The sequence below is a fragment of the Colossoma macropomum genome, unplaced genomic scaffold (assembly GCF_904425465.1).
Source record: "Colossoma macropomum unplaced genomic scaffold, Colossoma_macropomum, whole genome shotgun sequence".
In the NCBI taxonomy this organism is placed as follows: Eukaryota; Metazoa; Chordata; class Actinopteri; order Characiformes; family Serrasalmidae; genus Colossoma; species Colossoma macropomum.
The window spans coordinates 5,510,564-5,530,647 of record NW_023494784.1 but is presented as its reverse complement, the minus strand read 5'-3'; the positions used below and the strand labels follow the sequence as shown (position 1 = coordinate 5,530,647).

At 40.1% G+C, this 20,084-nt stretch overlaps 1 protein-coding gene across 1 annotated transcript in view; it reads left to right on the top strand.

Annotated features, from left to right (window-relative positions):
- The first annotated feature begins 7,810 nt into the window (after window positions 1-7,810).
- spopla (speckle type BTB/POZ protein like a) overlaps window positions 7,811-20,084 on the top strand; it is a 31,507-nt gene continuing 19,233 nt past the window's right edge. The window contains exons 1-6 of the mRNA XM_036576729.1: window positions 7,811-8,103; window positions 9,037-9,182; window positions 14,835-14,978; window positions 16,650-16,771; window positions 16,902-17,053; window positions 19,173-19,300. Of these exons, the coding sequence (XP_036432622.1) occupies window positions 14,901-14,978; window positions 16,650-16,771; window positions 16,902-17,053; window positions 19,173-19,300 (480 nt within the window). The 5' untranslated portion in view covers window positions 7,811-8,103; window positions 9,037-9,182; window positions 14,835-14,900. The remainder of the gene's footprint in view (window positions 8,104-9,036; window positions 9,183-14,834; window positions 14,979-16,649; window positions 16,772-16,901; window positions 17,054-19,172; window positions 19,301-20,084) is intronic.

The window sequence follows — 20,084 nt, the reverse complement described above, 5'->3', positions numbered from 1 at the left end:
CTGTAGCTGAATGGTGGAGCTAAACTGCTGTAGCTGAATGGTGGAGCTAAACTGCTGTAGACTGAATGGTGGAGGTAAACTGCTGTAGACTGAATGGGTGGAGCTAAACTGCTGTAGACTGAATGGTGGAGGTAAACTGCTGTAGACTGAATGGGTGGAGCTAAACTGCTGTAGACTGAATGGTGGAGGTAAACTGCTGTAGACTGAATGGGTGGAGCTAAACTGCTGTAGCTGAATGGTGGAGGTAAACTGCTGTAGACTGAATGGTGGAGCTAAACTGCTGTAGACTGAATGGGTGGAGCTAAACTGCTGTAGCTGAATGGGTGGAGCTAAACTGCTGTAGGCTGAATGGGTGGCGCTAAACTGCTGTAGACTGAATGGATGGAGTTAACTAATGTAGGCTGAATGGCGGGGCTAAACTGCTGTAGCTGAATGGGTGGAGTTAACAGCTGTAGGTTAAATGGGTGGAGTTAACAGATGTAGGCTGAATGGTGGGGCTAAACTGCTGTAGCTGAATGGATGGAGTCAACTGCTGTAGACTGAATGGGTGGAGTTAACAGCTGTAGGCTGAATGGGTGGGGCTAAACTGCTGTAGGCTGAATGGGTGGAGTTAACTGCTGTAGACTGAATGGGTGGAGTTAACTAATGTAGGCTGAATGGTGGAGCTAAACTGCTGTAGCTGAATGGTGGAGCTAAACTGCTGTAGACTGAATGGTGGAGCTAAACTGCTGTAGCTGAATGGTGGAGGTAAACTGCTGTAGACTGAATGGTGGAGCTAAACTGCTGTAGCTGAATGGTGGAGCTAAACTGCTGTAGCTGAATGGTGGAGCTAAACTGCTGTAGACTGAATGGTGGAGCTAAACTGCTGTAGCTGAATGGTGGAGGTAAACTGCTGTAGACTGAATGGTGGAGCTAAACTGCTGTAGCTGAATGGTGGAGCTAAACTGCTGTAGCTGAATGGTGGAGCTAAACTGCTGTAGACTGAATGGGTGGAGCTAAACTGCTGTAGACTGAATGGTGGAGGTAAACTGCTGTAGACTGAATGGGTGGAGCTAAACTGCTGTAGCTGAATGGGTGGAGCTAAACTGCTGTAGGCTGAATGGGTGGCGCTAAACTGCTGTAGACTGAATGGATGGAGTTAACTAATGTAGGCTGAATGGCGGGGCTAAACTGCTGTAGCTGAATGGATGGAGTTAACTGCTGTAGACTGAATGGGTGGAGTTAACAGCTGTAGGCTGAATGGGTGGGGCTAAACTGCTGTAGGCTGAATGGGTGGAGTTAACTGCTGTAGACTGAATGGGTGGAGTTAACAGCTGTAGGCTGAATGGTGGAGCTAAACTGCTGTAGCTGAATGGTGGAGCTAAACTGCTGTAGCTGAATGGTGGGGCTAAACTGCTGTAGCTGAATGGTGGAGCTAAACTGCTGTAGCTGAATGGGTGGAGCTAAACTGCTGTAGACTGAATGGTGGAGCTAAACTGCTGTAGCTGAATGGTGGAGCTAAACTGCTGTAGACTGAATGGTGGAGTTAACAGCTGTAGGCTGAATGGGTGGAGTTAACAGCTGTAGGCTGAATGGGCGGGGCTAAACTGCTGTAGACTGAGCTACTACAAAGTATTCAGTATCTACTATGAATTTTTTAATAACAGTGATTCTAAAATGTGGAATGTAATAAAAAAACAAAGAAAACTAAAACAACACTGTAAGTAACGTCTCCAGACTGTTCGCTGGATGAGAGAGAGACGCCTGTGAGAGTGAAGCCGTGGCGGTGTGAGCACATCTATTAAAGTGAGCTTATGCCGTACGGTGTGCTGAACAAACACTGATGAAAGATGTGGCTGTGGCTCTTTTTCCATCAGCCGGAGTCTCTCCGAGTCTGATTAGGTCAGCCTGGGGTCAGCCGGTCAGCGCGGACTTATTCTCTCTTGTCATGAGGTGTGTCTCGCTGTCCTCTGGAGGCCATTTACTGGACGTCATAAATAATATCTCTAACTTCTTGATAACCCCCCGGGAGCTTGCGCTGGCACGGCTGTCACAAACACTTTCAGTCGTTTGTGATGCCGTCAGAGAATGATGTTGGAAATATGGTCGCAAAATATCAGCTGTATCTTATAATATCAGACGTATTTTTGGAGTCACTTCATCTCTCATCACGCTGACGGACCCAAATAGAGTTCTGAAAACATCAAATGGCAAAAGCAGGTGCTGTGACACAAGAACAATCACTGTGACACATGACTACGTATGATTTGAGCGAGACAATGGGTTTAAATGACAGCGGCTTCGTCAACTTTTCATATTATTTTATTTTGAATTTACATCTCAGGTTCACCAAACATTTAACACGCTAGCACTCTAGCAAACTATGTAGAAGGGCTTCATTAAGGCCATGTTCAGTAACTACTATAAATTATTATTCAGTATCTACTCGTTCCATATCTGCTATAAATAATTCAGGATGTATTATGAATTATTTTGTATCTACTATAAATGTTTCAGTATCTACTATGAATTATTCAGTATCTATTTTGAATTATGGGTGGCACGGTGGTGCAGTGGGTAGCGCTGTCGCCTCACAGCAAGATTCCCAGCCGGGTGACCAGGGTCATTTCTGTGTGGAGTTCCTGTTCTCCCCGTGTCTGCGTGGGTTTCCTCTGGGTACTCCGGTTTCCTCCCACAGTCCAAAAACATGCAGTCAGGCTGATTGGTCGTGCTGAATTGCCCCTAGGTGTGAGTGACTGTGTATGTCTGTCTGTCTGCTCTGTGATAGACTGGCGACCCGTCCAGGGTGTATCCTGCCTTCCGCCCAATGACAGCTGGGATAGGCTCCAGCACCCCACCACAACCCAGAAGGATAAGCGGTTTAGATGATGTATGTATGTATGTATTTTGAACTATTCAGTAAGTACTATAAATTATTCAATATCCACTATATATTATTTAGTATCTAGTATGAATTATTCAGTATGTACTATGAATTATTCAGTATCTTGTATGAATTATTTGTTATCTACTATGAATTATTCAATATTTACTATTAATTATTCAGTATCCACTATGAATTGTTCAGTATGTACTATGCATTATTCAGTATCTACTATGAATTATTCAATATCTACTATTAATTGTTCAGTATCTACTATGAATTATTCAGTATCTTGTATGAATTATTTGTTATCTAATATGAATTATTCAGTATCTACTATGAATTATTCAATATCTACTATTAATTTTTCAGTATCTCATATGAAGTTTTCAATATCTATTATGAATGTTTTAGCATCTATGATAAATTGTTCAGTATCTTCTGTGCATTTTTAATATCTATAAAATATTCAGTAACGTCTAAACTTTTAACTCTCAACAATGAATTATTCAGTAACGTGTCTGAACTTTTCAGAATCTACTATCAATTATTAATAACTACTATAAGTTATTCAGTGAGCCGTTAGGGTTTAGAGGATTAGTGTGATTTAAAGGAATCTACATGGTTGAGGTTTGGTGGTTGGCTGCAGCTATTGATAAAGACGTAATCTGAAAAGTAGAACCCACCCGTCAGTGCACAGTCTCTGATCTCCCACACGCTGCTCTAAACAGTGTCTAATCATCCGTCTGATCAGCTCTCTCACCTGTAACTCTGTTTTGCGGTCGTATAAAGGACTGTTTATGAAATGTTCTTACAGTACTAAGAAAGGTAGACGGAGGAATGTTATTCTAAGTGTCTGACGAAGGCTGCGTCCACAGTCTCTGACCTTTAGCCCTTCTATAATGAGAAATGTCTGCAGTCCACCGTGCTGAGGTAAACCGCCTCAGAGGAGAATAGTAGTTTGATGCAATTAGAGGATCATTCTTCATTTCTATTGCTCTGATTTGAGAGATATGATTGTTTGTGTCGCGTTGGTTTGCTTGAGAATCAGCGATATCATTTTTAAATTGTTAATAAAGGACTGTAAAAAATGATATGCTTATAAAAAGATTGTTTTGCTGTTTTGTTGTGAGGATTTATAGAAATATGCCAGCTCTTTGGGACAGGTTCATGATCAGATGCGTATGACAACACATTGTATTAGGATTTCTGCTTTATTTGGATTCATTTTCAAGTTCTGACAAAGTGCCACACAGTTTTGAAGTACCGTATTTGGGCTTTATGCCTCCTCAGATGAATAAAGCAATAAGAAAATAGCAGAATATGGTCACTGTCCAAAGACAAACCAGTGTAACCTTACAGGAGAGGACAAAAACGGTCTTTTACTGTCAGTCACCGTAAAGAGATGCATTTCGGAGCATTTTGATTGGTCCAATCATTCTGAAATATTCCCACAATATAGGGACAGCAGAGCTCTAATTATGTAGTATAATAAAAATGGGAACGAATGCAGACCTGCACCAGTTAATAATAAAATAACTGCTGAATCTGTGTTTTACACCAAATATCAATTTTTCCATTAGTTATTTTTTCTTACCTAATCATTCCTCCTTTTACCCTGCTCTTCAGTGGTCAGGACCCCCATGGACCCTCACAGAGCAGGTACTATTTGGGTGGTGGATCATTCTCAGCACTGCAGTAACACTGACGTGGTGGTGGTGTGTTAGTGTGTGTTGTGCTGGTACAAGTGGATCAGACACAGCAGTGCTGCTGGAGTTTTTAAACACTGCGTCCACTCACTGTCCACTCTATTAGACACTCCTACCTTGTCGCTCCACCTTGTAGATGTAAAGTCAGAGACGATAGCTCATCTGCTGCTGCACAGTTTGTGTTGGTCATCCTCTAGTCCTTCATCAGTGATCACAGGACGCTGCCCACAGGACGCTGTTGGCTGGATATTTTTGGTTAGTGGACTATTCTCAGTCCAGCAGTGACACTGAGGTGTTTAAAAACTCCAGCAGCACTTCTGATCCACTCAGACCAGCGCAACACACACTAACACACCACCACCATGTCAGTGTTACTGCAGAGCTGAGAATGATCCACCACCCAAATAGAACCTGCTCTGTGAGGGTCCATGGGGGTCCTGACCACTGAAGAACAGGGTGAAAGGGGACTAACAAAGTATCAGAGAAACAGATGGACTACAGTCTGTAACTGTAGAATTACAAAGTGCACCTATATAGTAAGTGGAGCTGATAAAATGGACAATGAGCATAGAAACAAGGAGGTGGTCAGAATGTTATGCCTGATCGGTGTAAAATGCTGTGCAGCATGTTGTTATAAAATGATGATTTGTTTACCTGTTTAGTCTGTTTACAAAGAATTAACCTGACTGTTTGACTCAGTGAGACACCTAAGTGGCCTTTACATGACTCCACTCATAGTGTAAACAGATCTGTTCATTCCCATTCACACTAAATATCGTATCTCAAATCTTCATAGGAGCCCAACTCGTTACAGACGGAGTAATGCAAAACACCAAGTCCGCATGAGCATGGAGCTGATTTCCCATTCCGGAAAAGTCTGCAGGCTTCATGCTGGAGTGAATGGGAATTAGTTATCACAGGCCCGCAGGGTGTAATCACACCGCATTGTTTCAGCACAGCTTACCCAAAGCTCCTTTATGTCTGACATCAGAACAGGGCAGAAGACTCAGAGAGGGAAATCTAACCTGTACAGCCTCCTGCAGGATCACCGCTGTGCAATATAAACTGTGTGCATTAAAATAAAATGAGAGTTTTAACTGATGAGGGTGAAGCAGTGCATGATACTGATCAGCTGGAGCGAACGGGGCACAGCAACACGCTATAGTTTCTGCTAACTGTCTAAGAAAGATAAACATCGTTTTATACAGGCAACCTACACGTCTCTGCTACAAATGAAAGCATAAGCTATTTTGGAGCACCTACCGTTTATGAGCCGTTCAGCCCTGTATTGGAAAAAAAATGCATGGACATTTACACCGATCAGCCATAACATTATGACCATCCTTGTTTCTACGCTCATTGTCCATTTTATCAGCTCCACTTACTATATAGGTGCACTTTGTAGTTCTACAGTTACAGACTGTAGTCCATCTGTTTCTCTGATACTTTGTTAGCCCCCTTTTACCCTGTTCTTCAGTGGTCAGGACCCCCATGGACCCTCACAGAGCAGGTACTATTTGGGTGGTGGATCATTCTCAGCACTGCAGTAACACTGATGGTAGTGTGTTAGTGTGTGTTGTGCTGGTCTGAGTGGATCAGCCACAGCAGTGCTGCTGTATTTCAATATTTGAAATACTTTTCAAACACATTCCAGTCGATGCTGAAACACTATCCAAACACTAAGGTATATTTCTGAATATGTTGCCATATTAATCAAATATATTTTAAAATTTATTTACTTTAAAATGTATGATGAAACATTACACATAGAAATGTACCGTCTAATAGATGTGTGTTAATATATGTAATTGATAGCGCCCTCGAGACAAGGCTAACGGCTAAAATGGAGCTCAATTTGACCCTTAACCTTTAGAACCCTAATATTGTGGGTAATTGTTTTGGGTCAAATACAATTACAATTGGAATTAAAAGGTTTTTACATGAGACAGTCACACAGGCCGTATGATGTTATTTTCAGGAGACCCTGGGCTGCTCAGATATGCCATTGTTTGCCATGTAAATGCTAACAGAAAATTGATATCTTTATGAATTTGGGTCATTTCTGATCAAAAATTTACCTAGCGCCTGCTAAATTTTGTATTTTTTAAATATAGAGATCTTGAAAACAAGTGAAATTGTAGTTATCTTATGAGGAATTGTTAGTCTGGAGTGTCTGTGAGCTGAAAGTACAATCATTTTGTACAAACTGCTGCTGCACAGTTTGTGTTGGTCATCCTCGAGTCCTTCATCAGTGGACACAGGACGCTGCCCACAGGACGCTGCCCACAGGACGCTGCCCACAGGACGCTGCCCACAGGACGCTGCCCTGGTGGACAGTTAAATTCAGTAAATAAACAGTAACTGTGTATTAAAATGTGTGGAAATGTGTCTCTGTAGAAGATGTGTTCACTTATTTACCCTTCGGAAATCAACAACCATATGTAATTTGACCAGGGGTGCCCAAACTTTTGTATATGACTATATTTGTATTGTCAGAATAGAATAAAATATACTATATTCTATACATACAGTACATACTTGAATACATTTGTATGTATTTTTTGTCCTCCTTGCAGGTTGAAAAATATTAGATACTACCCAGTTACTAACTCAGTCTAGTCAATTTAATGCAATGTAAATATTGAAAATTAATTGTAGATTTGTAGAATTCTCCTATAATATTTTTGCATCAAATTTTAAGAATTTACTGATTTTAATCAACTTATTTATTACTTAAAAATAATAAATGAGTTATTTATTGAAAATGTTATATACATTTGGGATATTTTATATTTTGTAATGTATTCTTGCCTTTCTTGCAGGTTGAAAAATATCAGATAGTAACTAATTACTAACTCAATCTAATTAATTTAATGCGATGTAAATGTTAAAAATGAGTTGTAGATTTGTAGAACTGTCATATAATATTTTTGCATCAAATTTTCATATTTTACTCTTTTTAATTCACTTATTTATTATTTAAAATAAATAAATACATCAATTAATTAACTAATTACTTAATTAATTGTCTATTTTTTGTATTTTGAGTTATTTATGTTTTATAACATACTTTTGCCCTTCTTGCAGTTATTGACTCATTCTGGTTAATTTATTGATATGTAATGTTAAACACTGATAATAAATTATAGTTCCAGCAAATTCTGGTTTTCCCTCTGCGCACGCGCACACTGGCTGGTTAATTTGAATATCGGATTTGCAGTGCGCATGCTCAGTTCAGTGTTCCAGCTGGGTGTTGGGGACTTCAGCGCTAGCCGGCTAACTTAGCCAGGACGGATTAACAGCAGTTTCGTTTCAGTTTAATATCCTGTATTTCATTTTAGTGCCCTGTAGCACTGAGAGGATGACCACAATGACCACAGTGATGGACTTCGTTAGCCTAGCTTAGCTTAGCTTAGCTTGCTCCATACTGGCCTATGAGGAGTTAGGTTAGCTTGTTAGCTTAGCTTGTAAACAAAAGAGCCGTTCCGCAGGCGGCGGCGCTCCGAGACGGGGTTTTATGGTAAACTCTCAGTAAGTAGAGCACTCCGGTTTCCTGTAATCTGTTTTTTATTCACAACAGAGCGTCTTTATCACGAGAAGCGCTGCGAGGCTGAAGTTTGCTTCCTTTTCGCCAGCTTTTTGCTCGAATTTTTCCGTTCCACCTTAAATGGTGCAGCAGTTACATTCGTGCGCCTCAGGTTCCAGAATGAAACTGCTGGACCGTTTAAGGTGGAACGGAAAAATTCGAACAAGCCACCGGGAGCTTTTCTTAAATGGTTAAAAAGTTTTTCCTTTTCTCATCTCGGCTTTACAAAATATGGCCAAAGTTAGAGTTTTAACCCCTGTTCGATATTAAAACGAGTGTTTTTCCACTTGTCTAAATGATTTAGTGTCATTATCCAGATATCCAGATAACATAAACAACCAGAACCGTGTTTGATAGGTTTGTTGTTGGGGTTAAAACGATGGATACACTCTTAAAAAGATGGTTCTTTAGTAAAGACAGTAGTTCTATATAGAACCCTGAACGCTTACAGAACCGTTTGCATGCTGAAATGGTTCTGTATTAGAACCAAAGAGGGTTGTTTTGCTGTTGTTACAATGAACCGTTTTCAGAAAGGTTCTATGTAGAACCATATAAAGTTACAGCACGTTCTCAATCAATCTGAAGACACATCTCACTATGCGAAGAACCAATAGAGAGTTTACAGATTCTTATAGAATCACTGTCTTTACTAAAGAACCCTTGAATAACCGAGAGTAGGATAATGTTTATATCTATGCAGTTCCACTAAAGGCCTTTTAAAGATACCGTCAAGTTTGTCCTCTTTAATTTTACTGATTATTTGACTTTTTTTTGCATTATTAATCTAAAATGACCCATGATGCTTTTTAATGATCTGTATATCTGTAACGGCCCTGCAGTGTTTGCTGTTTCTCTAATTTATGTCCTTTTGTCCTCAGGTCCAGGGATCCAGAGCCCAGGGACCATGCTGTAGTTCGGGAGCAGCCTCTTTTCCCACTAATGCGCACCTCTTTAAACTCAGCAACGTTATGGAGAACGTTATATCAGCAGTAGCATGAGAGAGAAGACGTTAAATAAGTTTGGGGTGAGTGGATCTTGTTTGGTAACACTTTATTTGAAGGCTGCCTACACAGGGGCTTCATAACACATGCTTATGCATTGAATAATATATTTAAAAAGCAACTTTTGAGTATTTATGAAAAGCTTGGGTCAGTACTCATAAAATGACATGGAACAATATAACTGATGTGTAGTGTTCTCATCTAGGCCTCTAGATTGATGCTTCATACCATTTGGCCCAGGACTTTAGGTCAGTACAGTATCATTCACACCGATCAGGCATAACATTCTGACCACCTCCTTGTTTCTACACTCATTGTCCACTTTATCAGCTCCACTTACTATATAGGTGCACTTTGTAGTTCTACAGTTACAGACTGTAGTCCATCTGTTTCTCTGATACTTTGTTAGCCCCCTTTTACCCTGTTCTTCGGTAGTCAGGACCCCCATGGACCCTCACAGAGCAGGTACTATTTGGGTGGTGGATCATTCTCAGCACTGCAGTAACACTGACGTGGTGGTGGTGGGTTAGTGTGTGTTGCGCTGGTCTGAGTGGATCAGATGCAGCAGTGCTGCTGGAGTTTTTAAACACCTCAGTGTCACTGCTGGACTGAGAATAGTCCAACAACCAAAAATATCCAGCCAACAGCGTCCTGTGGGCAGCTTCTTGTGACCACTGATGAAGGACTAGAGGATGACCAACACAAACTGTGCAGCAGCAGATGAGCTATCGTCTCTGACTTTACATCTACAAGGTGGACCGACAAGGTAGGAGTGTCTAATAGAGTGGACAGTGAGTGGACACAGTGTTTTAAAACTCCAGCAGCACTGCTGGGTCTGATCCACTCATACTAGCACAACACACACTAACACACCACCACCACGTCAGTGTTACTGCAGTGCTGAGAATGATCCACCACCCAAATAGTACCTGCTCTGTGAGGGTCCATGGGGGTCCTGACCACTGAAGAACAGGGTAAAAGTATCAGAGAAACAGATGGACTACAGTCTGTAACTGTAGAACTACAAAGTGCACCTATATAGTAAGTGGAGCTGATAAAATGGACAATGAGCGTAGAAACAAGGAGGTGGTCATAATGTTATGCCTGATCGGTGTATTTCATCAAGTATCTTTTGTTGTCTTGCAAATACTGGCATAAGCTTTAAAGAGCAACGCTTGAGCACTTTATATAGATGTTATCTGATGCGTGTCACTGTGTAGGTAGGCTTAGAAGTCCCACGGTCATTGCTTTCCATTCTGTTTTAAACTAAAGTAAATGTGTAATATTCAACCTGAATGACTTTCCCCGTCTTTGCCGTTAGAAACTGCCACACGCTTTGGCTTATCAGAAAGCGGCTGGTGCAGCGTTTGTCCGTATGTTGTCAACAAAGGCAGGTCTGGGCCTGTAGCAGGCCTGTGTGGACAAGTCTCAGAAACCCAGCTATACTTATTTATCTAAACATACACTTTGACTGCCATTGTTATGATTCACTCCTGTGTTTTGACGTGTGGTTTGAATCAGGAGCCGAATGCTATGAAAATAAGTGGGTTAAAGTTTCTGATAACGGGTGATTTCGGCTGATTTAATTTACATTTTAAGATTTAATTTTATACTTTAGTACGTCTTGGTTGACCAGGGCTTTACTGACTGATATGACTGTCAGTTCTCAGTGGGAATGTTCCTTAAATTCAAATAAACAGCTGAAACGAACAATCATAAATGATACAATAGTATAAATGTTGTAAAACTGAAGGGCGGAGCCGCTCATAATTTTTTTACCTTTTTCTTATTTTATTCATGGTAGGTGGGTTTGGATATATTTTATTTATGCCTTTTTAACAATAATAATAATAATAGTAAACATAACATTATTAATAGCACACTTTTTAGACCACTAGCAGCTCAGAGTGCTTTACAGACAAGTGATAAAGTTTAACACAAACAGGAGAAATTAAAGTTTAGTTTAGTGATTTTATTATGTTATTGCTCAATAACAGCAAAATCAGGAAAAATAAATACATGACATAATTGATGGTGCTATCTGTTCAGGTTCTCCATTTCAGTCTGTTTTACTGTAAAATAGATAAACAGAGGGACTGTAAAGACGGGGTGGTCTTTAAGGAATAGTTCAGAAAAAAAAATCAAATTTATACAGATTTCTTTGGGGCTAACTTATTATTAAAAGTCAATAGTCACCCAAATCTTTTCTGTAAATGTGTCCCCCAAACTTTTTCCAACCTGCTCAGACCACGTTATTGTTTTTGTTGCCATTGTTTTTTCTACTTATCTGAGTTTAAGATATCCACACAGTATTGGTCTCATGTTCAGGGGACTCTGCAGGTCAAGAATTATTTAAAAAATGTGATATTTATGAACACTATGGTCACCATGTGCCAGTGAAGCCCTGGCTACAGATCAGGATTATTTTGGACAGATCTTAAAGTTAAAACTGTGATGCGAAACAGTTTTGTGGAAGCCCACGAAGTTTAACACCAATTATTCAATAGGGGGCGTTATTATAACCAAATATCTGTTTCTCAGCAACCACTGGGCTGACTGAACTGAAACTTTGCATGCTGCATTTGTGGGCGGCTTTATAAGTGAGCTCAACTCAGTCATTGGACAGATATGGCCGCTCTTGGCAAATATGATTTCAACAGGCATTTGGGGGGCTTAGCATTGGCCAGTCTTCACAAAAATTGTACAAGGCGTCCACAAAGGCAATCGCTATTAGGCTATGAGGTTTGACCTCAATCGGCCATTAGGTGGCACTATACAAGAAACACAAGAATAAATACTATATATTTCATCATCCATAAAAATAAGTCACTTCATATAATGCCTTACACTGAGACTGACGTTTTGTCCAGTTCAACTGTATCATCAGCATTAACCGTTTAGTCCAGATAGGGTCGCGGTAGCAGTTGGGAGAACAGAGAAACCCAGATGACCCTTTTCCCCTTTTCAGTCCTCCAGCTCATTCCAGGGGACCCCAAGCCGCTCCCAGGCCAACCTGGAGATATAATCCCTCCAGCAGGTCCTAGGACGACCCCGGGGTCTTGTGCCAGTAGGCCATGCCTGGTAAACCCCAACTGGGAGGCGTCCAGGGGGCATCCGGATCAGATGCGCGAACCACCTCAACTGGCTCCTCTCAATGCGGAGGAGTAGCGGCTCCACTCTGAGCTCCTCACCCTATCAAGTAGAGTGTAGCCCACCCTGCGAAGAAAGCTCATTTCCCCGCTTGCACTCGTGATCTCATTCTTTTGGTCATTACCCACAGCTCATGGCCAGAGGTGAGGGTGGGGATGTCGACCGACCGGTGAACTGAGAGCTTTGCCTTATGGCTCAGCTCCCTCTTCACCACTACAGTCCGGTACAGCGACCGCATTACTGCTGCTGCCTGTCCCAGCCTGATGGTGTCCCATCTCACCATCCCTCTACCCATCGCTCGTGAACAACTCGTTGTTTTTTGTGCAATTGTTCAGTGTTCGAAAAATTAGCTTTATTTTATTCAACTCCTTCAAAGTAAGCAAAAAAATGACAAGGTTTATTCGTAACTTGGCACCACATGTTCTTCAGATCTCTTGTATGGATTTTTGGTTGTTCTGTCCTGCAGATTCTCATGTTTTGGTTTTTACCTCTTCACTCATCCTCAGTTCTGTTCTGCACCTTGTAGTTTGTGCGTAAAACAGTATTTCACTGTTTGCTGTGTCTAACAGAGGCAGCTCACTGTTCCAGTCTTGTTACGTCAACTTTATCATATTAAGTTTAGTCTGCTGATGCATGCAGCCACGTAAACACTCTCCTGATTAATGTATCAGTGCCTGCGAGCGTCACTCAGTGCTGCAGTCTTGTCTAAAATACCCTTTTTGTTGGATTTTGAAGAGTTATTTAAGGTTTTACGTGCTCATGTTTAGTCTGTCTCGGGGCAGCACTGTTTGTGGTTCAGTGTTTTTGGCTTTTCACAGTATCCACGGTTACAGGAAAACCCATACTGATGTCCACATTTATACCTGTGTACTTCCCACCCACCTCCGCTATACAGTTAGTCATACTGTGTTCTAATCAACAGGTCAGGTCACCTTAATGAAGAGCTGAACTTAAAATATAAACAAATCACGGACCAATCAGGAAATGGCTGCCTTACTTACATCTGGGACACTGATGTAATGTGTATGTTTTAGTCCCACGTTTTAAATATTCGCAGTCTAAAAAATGTAGTTAATATAGTTATAGCGCCCCCTGATGTTGGGCTTGGTTGTATCTGCTACGTTTTCTGAGCTAATTAGCTAACGCAAAACAGTATTGAACAGTATTCACTTTTAACCTCTAGTACTCTGACCATTAGATTTCCAGAAAAGATTTGGGTGACTATTGACTTTGAGTGTTTGGACTCAATGTTGGTCTTGTAGCTCCAGCTCTAAACTAAAGAAGCAAAGTTTGGAAACAGTTATAATCTTAAACCCTATTCGAGTTGGATTAGTTTTACCAGAGGAGGTCCGGTAATGTAATAAGTGTGTAATTTGACCGGCTAATTCATGTAATTTCCCCAAATTACCCCACATAGCCCAGATCGAAACACAATGTGTGGTTGTCCACCTCAGCATTATGCCACGAGCACAACACTTCCAAACAGTAACAACATGATGAGCAGCTAAATTCCATATAGATGAGCATTAGGCTAGTAAAGTGGTTCACTTAAATTACTGAATGCCACCCAACAAGACAGGAAAGTATCATTTTCCTTTACCTAGTATTTCAGCCATTGCCAAAAGTGTTGTGGATTTCAGTTGTCTCGTCATGAACTTGACACTTAAGGGTTAAATTGAGCTCCATTTTAGCTGATGGCATCGTCTTCAGGTCACAAAAAAAGAAAATAAGGGAAGGCGCAGTTTTCTATGAAGCTTAAGTCAGCTTCTTATTTGAATCTTCCTGGTTAAATTCGAACACGCAGCCGGAGAGGAAGCCAGCTTCAGTGTTGTCCATTTTGTATTAGCCGGTTTTATTATTAAATTACTGAGATGCTATTACTGAGGAGCTCTGAGTTTGGTGAATTGTAAAAGATAATTCACTCTGGAATTATTACTTAAAAGAATTGGCAGATTTAAACTGGATTAAATTCACATACTTCGTCTGCAATCCTTCAAATTACAGCACGTCCCCAGGTAATACTAATCCAACTCAAATAGGGCCTCAGCTGAGCGACTGCATCTGGAGTAAATGAAAAATTGTGAGTTTTATTTTTTTTTGCCGAGTGTGAATCCTAGCAGTACTGCAACCAGAAAAGTAGACGATACTGATAAAACCATGGGTTATCAAAATATCAGGTGATATCATCACCCAGCTGATATATCAGTTGGGTCCTAGTTTGTATGTAGGATGGTATTCGTGTGTTTTTCTCACACCTGAAGTGAAACATCTCTGCTTTCATGTGTTGCAATGTCAGGAATCTAAACACCCCCCAGCGCCCACTCCATCCACTCTGACGCCTGGAAACTGTTTTGATAGATTCTCTGCCCCGAGTCGGGTTAGCTGTGACTCTCATTTGAACACAAAATAGCTCACTGATGGTGAAGTCAAGGATTTGATATTTTGGGGTCAGGATGTGTGGGGGGGAAATTGCTGCCATTTATTTTTCCTAAGCGGTGCCTTTTGCTCTCTTTGTCCCTGTAAAGGTTAAGTGGTGAAGCTGCGTGGCTGTCAGCTCTTCTTGTCCAGGGAGGGAGGGGGCTTCGCCAGCCATGTCGCGAGTCCTCACCCCCCCTCCCCCGGGGGAGATGGCCAGCGGGCCGGTGGCTGAGAGCTGGTGCTACACACAGGTACGATTATGGTAATCAGCTGGTTTCTGCACAGGTGAGGTTTCTGCTTCTGTGGACATGTGCATTCGGCATAGGTGTCTGCTGATATATGTGGGTCACTCTCCATCTGGAGTGAGAATTCAGGTGGATACATTTTAAAAAATCTATTCCTTTCATCCCAAAACTAAATCATCTTAATATGTCCATTGTCATCTCCTATTATCATATATGCAGAAAGGAGCTTAATTCAAACATATTTTACAGTCACTGGTGTTGTATGAATATGGTGTAACACCAGTGACGGTGACTCCAGTGACATTTTGGTTAAGACTGAGGATTCTGTAAATTGGATGACTCATTTTTGGTCAGGTGACCTTGTGCAACTATTTAAAATCAGTAAAAAAAAATTATATTTGGCATTATTTTAATAATTTTAATTACCCATTCATTAAAGCACATGACTCAACCTCCAACAAAATATCTGACCTGAAAGTATATCGTCGTCCAGTCTACAGACTACAGTTTAAATTGCAATTTTTTCTATAAATTCAGTTTTAAGCCTGGTTTGTGGCCAAGTAGACCAGAATGTCATCGCTGACCAAAGAAAAACAAGTATCTCCAAAATAGTAACTTTACAGGAGAGGGCAAAAACACTCCTACCTTTCAATGTAAGTTAATTTAATGAGATTTTTTTTCAGCTGAATTTAGAGCATTTCTAGAGGTCCGTTCATCAATTTTCACAACTTTCACAGGACAGCCGGTGTGTTAAAATGATATAGAAAAATAAAAATCAACAAAATGGGAGATACATGGTTTTCTTTGGACAGCGATGATATCCACCCTTTCTGGCTTAAGGTCTGAAACCTGAATGTAGGATGCTAGACTGTCAGTAAGTTGTGGTTGTGATGTCACGACTCGTGGAGGTTTGGTTGGATTTGATTGGTCTAACTCATCTACAGGCAGTTCACAAGCTCTGTGGTTAAATTTCCCCACTTAAAACTCAAGACAGCTTTTTGATAATGTGGGCTATTTTAATAATGACGGCTCCTGCGATTTGAAAATTGGACTCAATGTAAATTTTGATTTTGATATGAAAATGCTTAATCTTTCAGCTCTAAAATGCTGTATTGATAACGGTATTGAAGAGGATTCTCGGCCGGTCAGCGTAAGGAGCATCCTGCTGTTCGTGTTTACAGCTCTTTTTCTGTAAACGTGCTCAGATTGTGTGCTGGTGGTGTGGAAATCTCACGATAGTATTGTGCAATAGGTCGGGGGGGTCTGATTGGGTGATCGCACACAGTATCACCATCCTGGGGAACTGTGAACGGTCTAGCTGCTTGACTAATACTGTTTGAGGTTTTAATATTGATTATGTACTGCTGAATTGATTAGGTTTGGTTCAGTGTTTCCTCTTCTCGTTCTCAAAGCTGCAGTGCATCTATTTTAGGAATATGTGATAGAATTCCTAGGGGTGTAGGTGTTTTGGGAAAGTGTGCCGATTGTATTTTAAGGTTCATATAGATAAGCGCGTCATAATCTTCTGTCTGTTTTGGGGATGAAATAGGCCTGTAAGCAGCTCTTAATTTATAACTCAACAGGCTTTGTGACTTTCTTTGGGGGCTGATATGTATTATTGCTGCTTGTCAGTAAATTAATGCTATAAAAAAAGCTTTTTTTTTCTTCAAATTGTAGGTAAAAGTAGTGAAATTTTCCTACATGTGGACCATTAACAACTTCAGCTTCTGTCGAGAGGAGATGGGCGAGGTATTAAAGAGCTCCACTTTCTCGTCAGGTCCAAACGATAAGATGAAATGGTGAGTGTTTTTTTTTTTTTTTATCCCAAATTAAATTTATTAATTAATTCATTTGTTATATAGTGATTTTTGTAGTAGGCATTGTTCATGTCAGCTTTATCAGACTAAGTAAGCTGTTTGTTCTCTCCAGGTGCCTGAGAGTCAATCCAAAGGGACTCGACGATGAAAGCAAAGACTACCTGTCATTGTATTTGCTCCTGGTTAGCTGTCCAAAAAGTGAAGTCAGAGCAAAGTTCAAATTTTCCTTACTCAACGCTAAGCGTGAAGAGACTAAAGCTATGGGTAAGAATCTTTCCCGCCTTAAACACCACAGTGCCCCTTGTAAATAATGTGAGATACTAAATGCACCCGCTGGGCGTGCAAGCCCATGATACACTGCACAAACAGTCAGTGCCCAGAGCTGAATGAAGTTCTCATCTTTTGAAGTCACAATAACCGTTTGACAACTGGCTTGGCAGTCTGACTCTTCACGCAGTGCATCGTGGGTATTCATGCCAGTATCTTCCAAAAAATATCAGAGAGGTCATCCAACACCAACAGTGAACCAACATGTATATTCTGAGGGTTTTTTTTATTGTTTTGAAAGAAAACTTTATTTTTTTGCAAAAAAAACTAAGTAAACATAGCCAACAAGTAAAGTGGCCAATCAGCCAATTTAGGCTTCTGTTTTAATAGTTTCAAGACAATTCAATCGATAATCACAATTATTTATGGCAATTAATCGTCAGCTCAAATTTATTACACAATTATTACATAATCGCCTAATTGCAATTATTTTTGATGATTGTAATTCTCATTTTCCACATGCGATTTCACAGTAATGTTAATCTGCAGCAAACAGAAGGTGAATTGTGTGGCAAGTAAATGTAAATAAAAGAAAGCAGTAAATGGGTTCATTGAGACATCATGGGACTCATGAAAAGGAAAAAAGCTCTAACTTGGTGCTCTAACGTTTAGAGGGCTGTCCTGAGTTATGTTTATTTGTTAGCTGTGTAGCTAGTTCTGTTGCTTTTCGCATGCAGGCTAGCAGAAAGAGCGTTTCTTGCTTATATTTTCACATTTAAGAAACCGTGTAAGCTTTACCTGAATACACACAGCTCTGTGTAACTGAGACATTGTAGGAGTACCATTCAACAGTATACCAGCTTCACCCAGCAAGATGGCTAATAGGCTAGTTTGGCCACTTTTGGCTTGTACTTTAATAGATGCCTATAATGAACAAGAAAAGACCATTAAATTGTTAGTTGCAGTTACTTATGCAACAATTGTAGCAGCCCTACCTTCTCCATGAATGTATTTTAAAATATGTTTTGGGTCCAAAGCCATCTCAGACATCAGGCGGTGAATTCATAACCAATTTCATGTAATAACTTGCTGTATGGGAGCTTTTAGAGGCTCATTAGCTATTTTTGAGCCTTTGATGAAGTGAGTTGAGCAAGGAATACTTAAATGTGAGAACTGCTGTTTAGTCTTTAGTGTCTGAGTATTCAGATAGGGATAGGACAGTTTGTAACTATATACTGTGGTATAAACAAAGTCCTTATAGGAGAGTTTGTCCACTGGACAGCCATCTTTGCAACTCCACTGGGAAGTTATTTCCAGTTATACAAGACCAAGACAAGACTTTTATCTGTCTGAACAAGACATAAAACGGAAACTCTTTTTGTTAAGGGACGGGCCCACGCCAGGACAACAGATGTGTACACTGTGTGTGTGTGTATATATATATATATATATATATATATATATATATATATATATATATATATATATATATATATATATATATACCTTTTTTTGTATGTATGTGATATTAGATATTAGATTAGATAAAATAAATCAAATAAGATGCCAAAATGAAAGCGATCTGGTTTAGGTCGCTTGTATATTCCATCCCATATAGTCACTGTCTGACAAATTTACACTGTACAGTGCTTTTTGGATATTCATGCCAGGATTATTAGCCTGAGTGCTGTGGTTTGTGAATTGGTTCAAAGTAAACTGACAATTTCAAAGTACTAAATCATTAAATCATTAAAATCAGTTGAAATGTAAACTGTTTTTGAAGCAACATTTTGGTGCCCCTGGACAGTCACTCAGGTCGCCTATACGGTAGATCCGGCCATGTATTTTAACCGTGGCACAATGATCTTTGCAACACATCAGCTCTGTGATGGTAGCATGCCTGTTGCTGTGTTTGGCACGTCACCACTGTAACCACTAGGGTTGCGTTGTATCTGTTGTTTGTAGAGTTGCGCTGTATCTATCCAGTTCTGTTTAACCATTTTGCACAATAAAATATATTTACATGCACTTCAGTTGTTATATAGGATTCTTAGATATCAGTGCTGTAAACATCATCGTGCTACATAATGAATGAATCTCCTTCTTTTCCCTGCAGAAAGCCAAAGAGCCTACCGCTTCGTCCAAGGCAAAGACTGGGGCTTCAAAAAGTTTATTAGAAGAGATTTTCTGCTCGATGAAGCAAACGGGCTCCTACCTGATGACAAGCTCACTCTATTCTGTGAGGTAACGTTTACCGGTGTGTCTTTCTTAACGTTATCCCTCATCATCTCCCCCTCATGTGCTAAAATAAGCTGATCGTGGTTTCTGTCTGATACAGACGAGAAGGCCATTAGGAAATGCGTTGTGAGTTTCGTAAATAATTTGCAGAATTAGCAGGGAGCACTGAGCAACCACTGACGGATTACATGAAGTATAAGCTGCTGATACTGTCTGGTCACGTTAGTTTTATTGAAAAGTATTGACTGTCGCGTATGACAACAGCTGAAATACGGCATTGTGCAAAAGTCTCAGGTGCACAGTTTCACATTGTTTAGAACTATTTCGCATGTAAAAACACCATATATCACTGGATTAAATGTAAATAGACAAATACAGTGAAAGTTAACAATATTTTTTTTTTTGTTTTCCTGAAAAGTAGTTGATATGAGCTAGTTTGAGGAACAGGTTTAGTTCCAGATTCCTCCAGCCATCGTATAGTTTTGCTTAATTCCATTAGTAGCACATTTGATTTAATTTAATGCAATATTGAATAGATAAACCAAGTATTAGGTGATGAATACAGTTAATACATGTGATACTGGTTCAACAGACACATCGACTACATGAAGTCACTACTTATTGTATTTATCTTATTTGTATTTTTTGTAATATTAGTGTTTTTCTGAGTAAATAAATGCTTGATGACCAGAGAAACAGCTTTTTAAATCTAATTTAAGTCTTTTGCACATTATTGATTTGTGGTTGGGACTAAACTGTACAGGAATTCCGTTGTGAAACTACACACTCT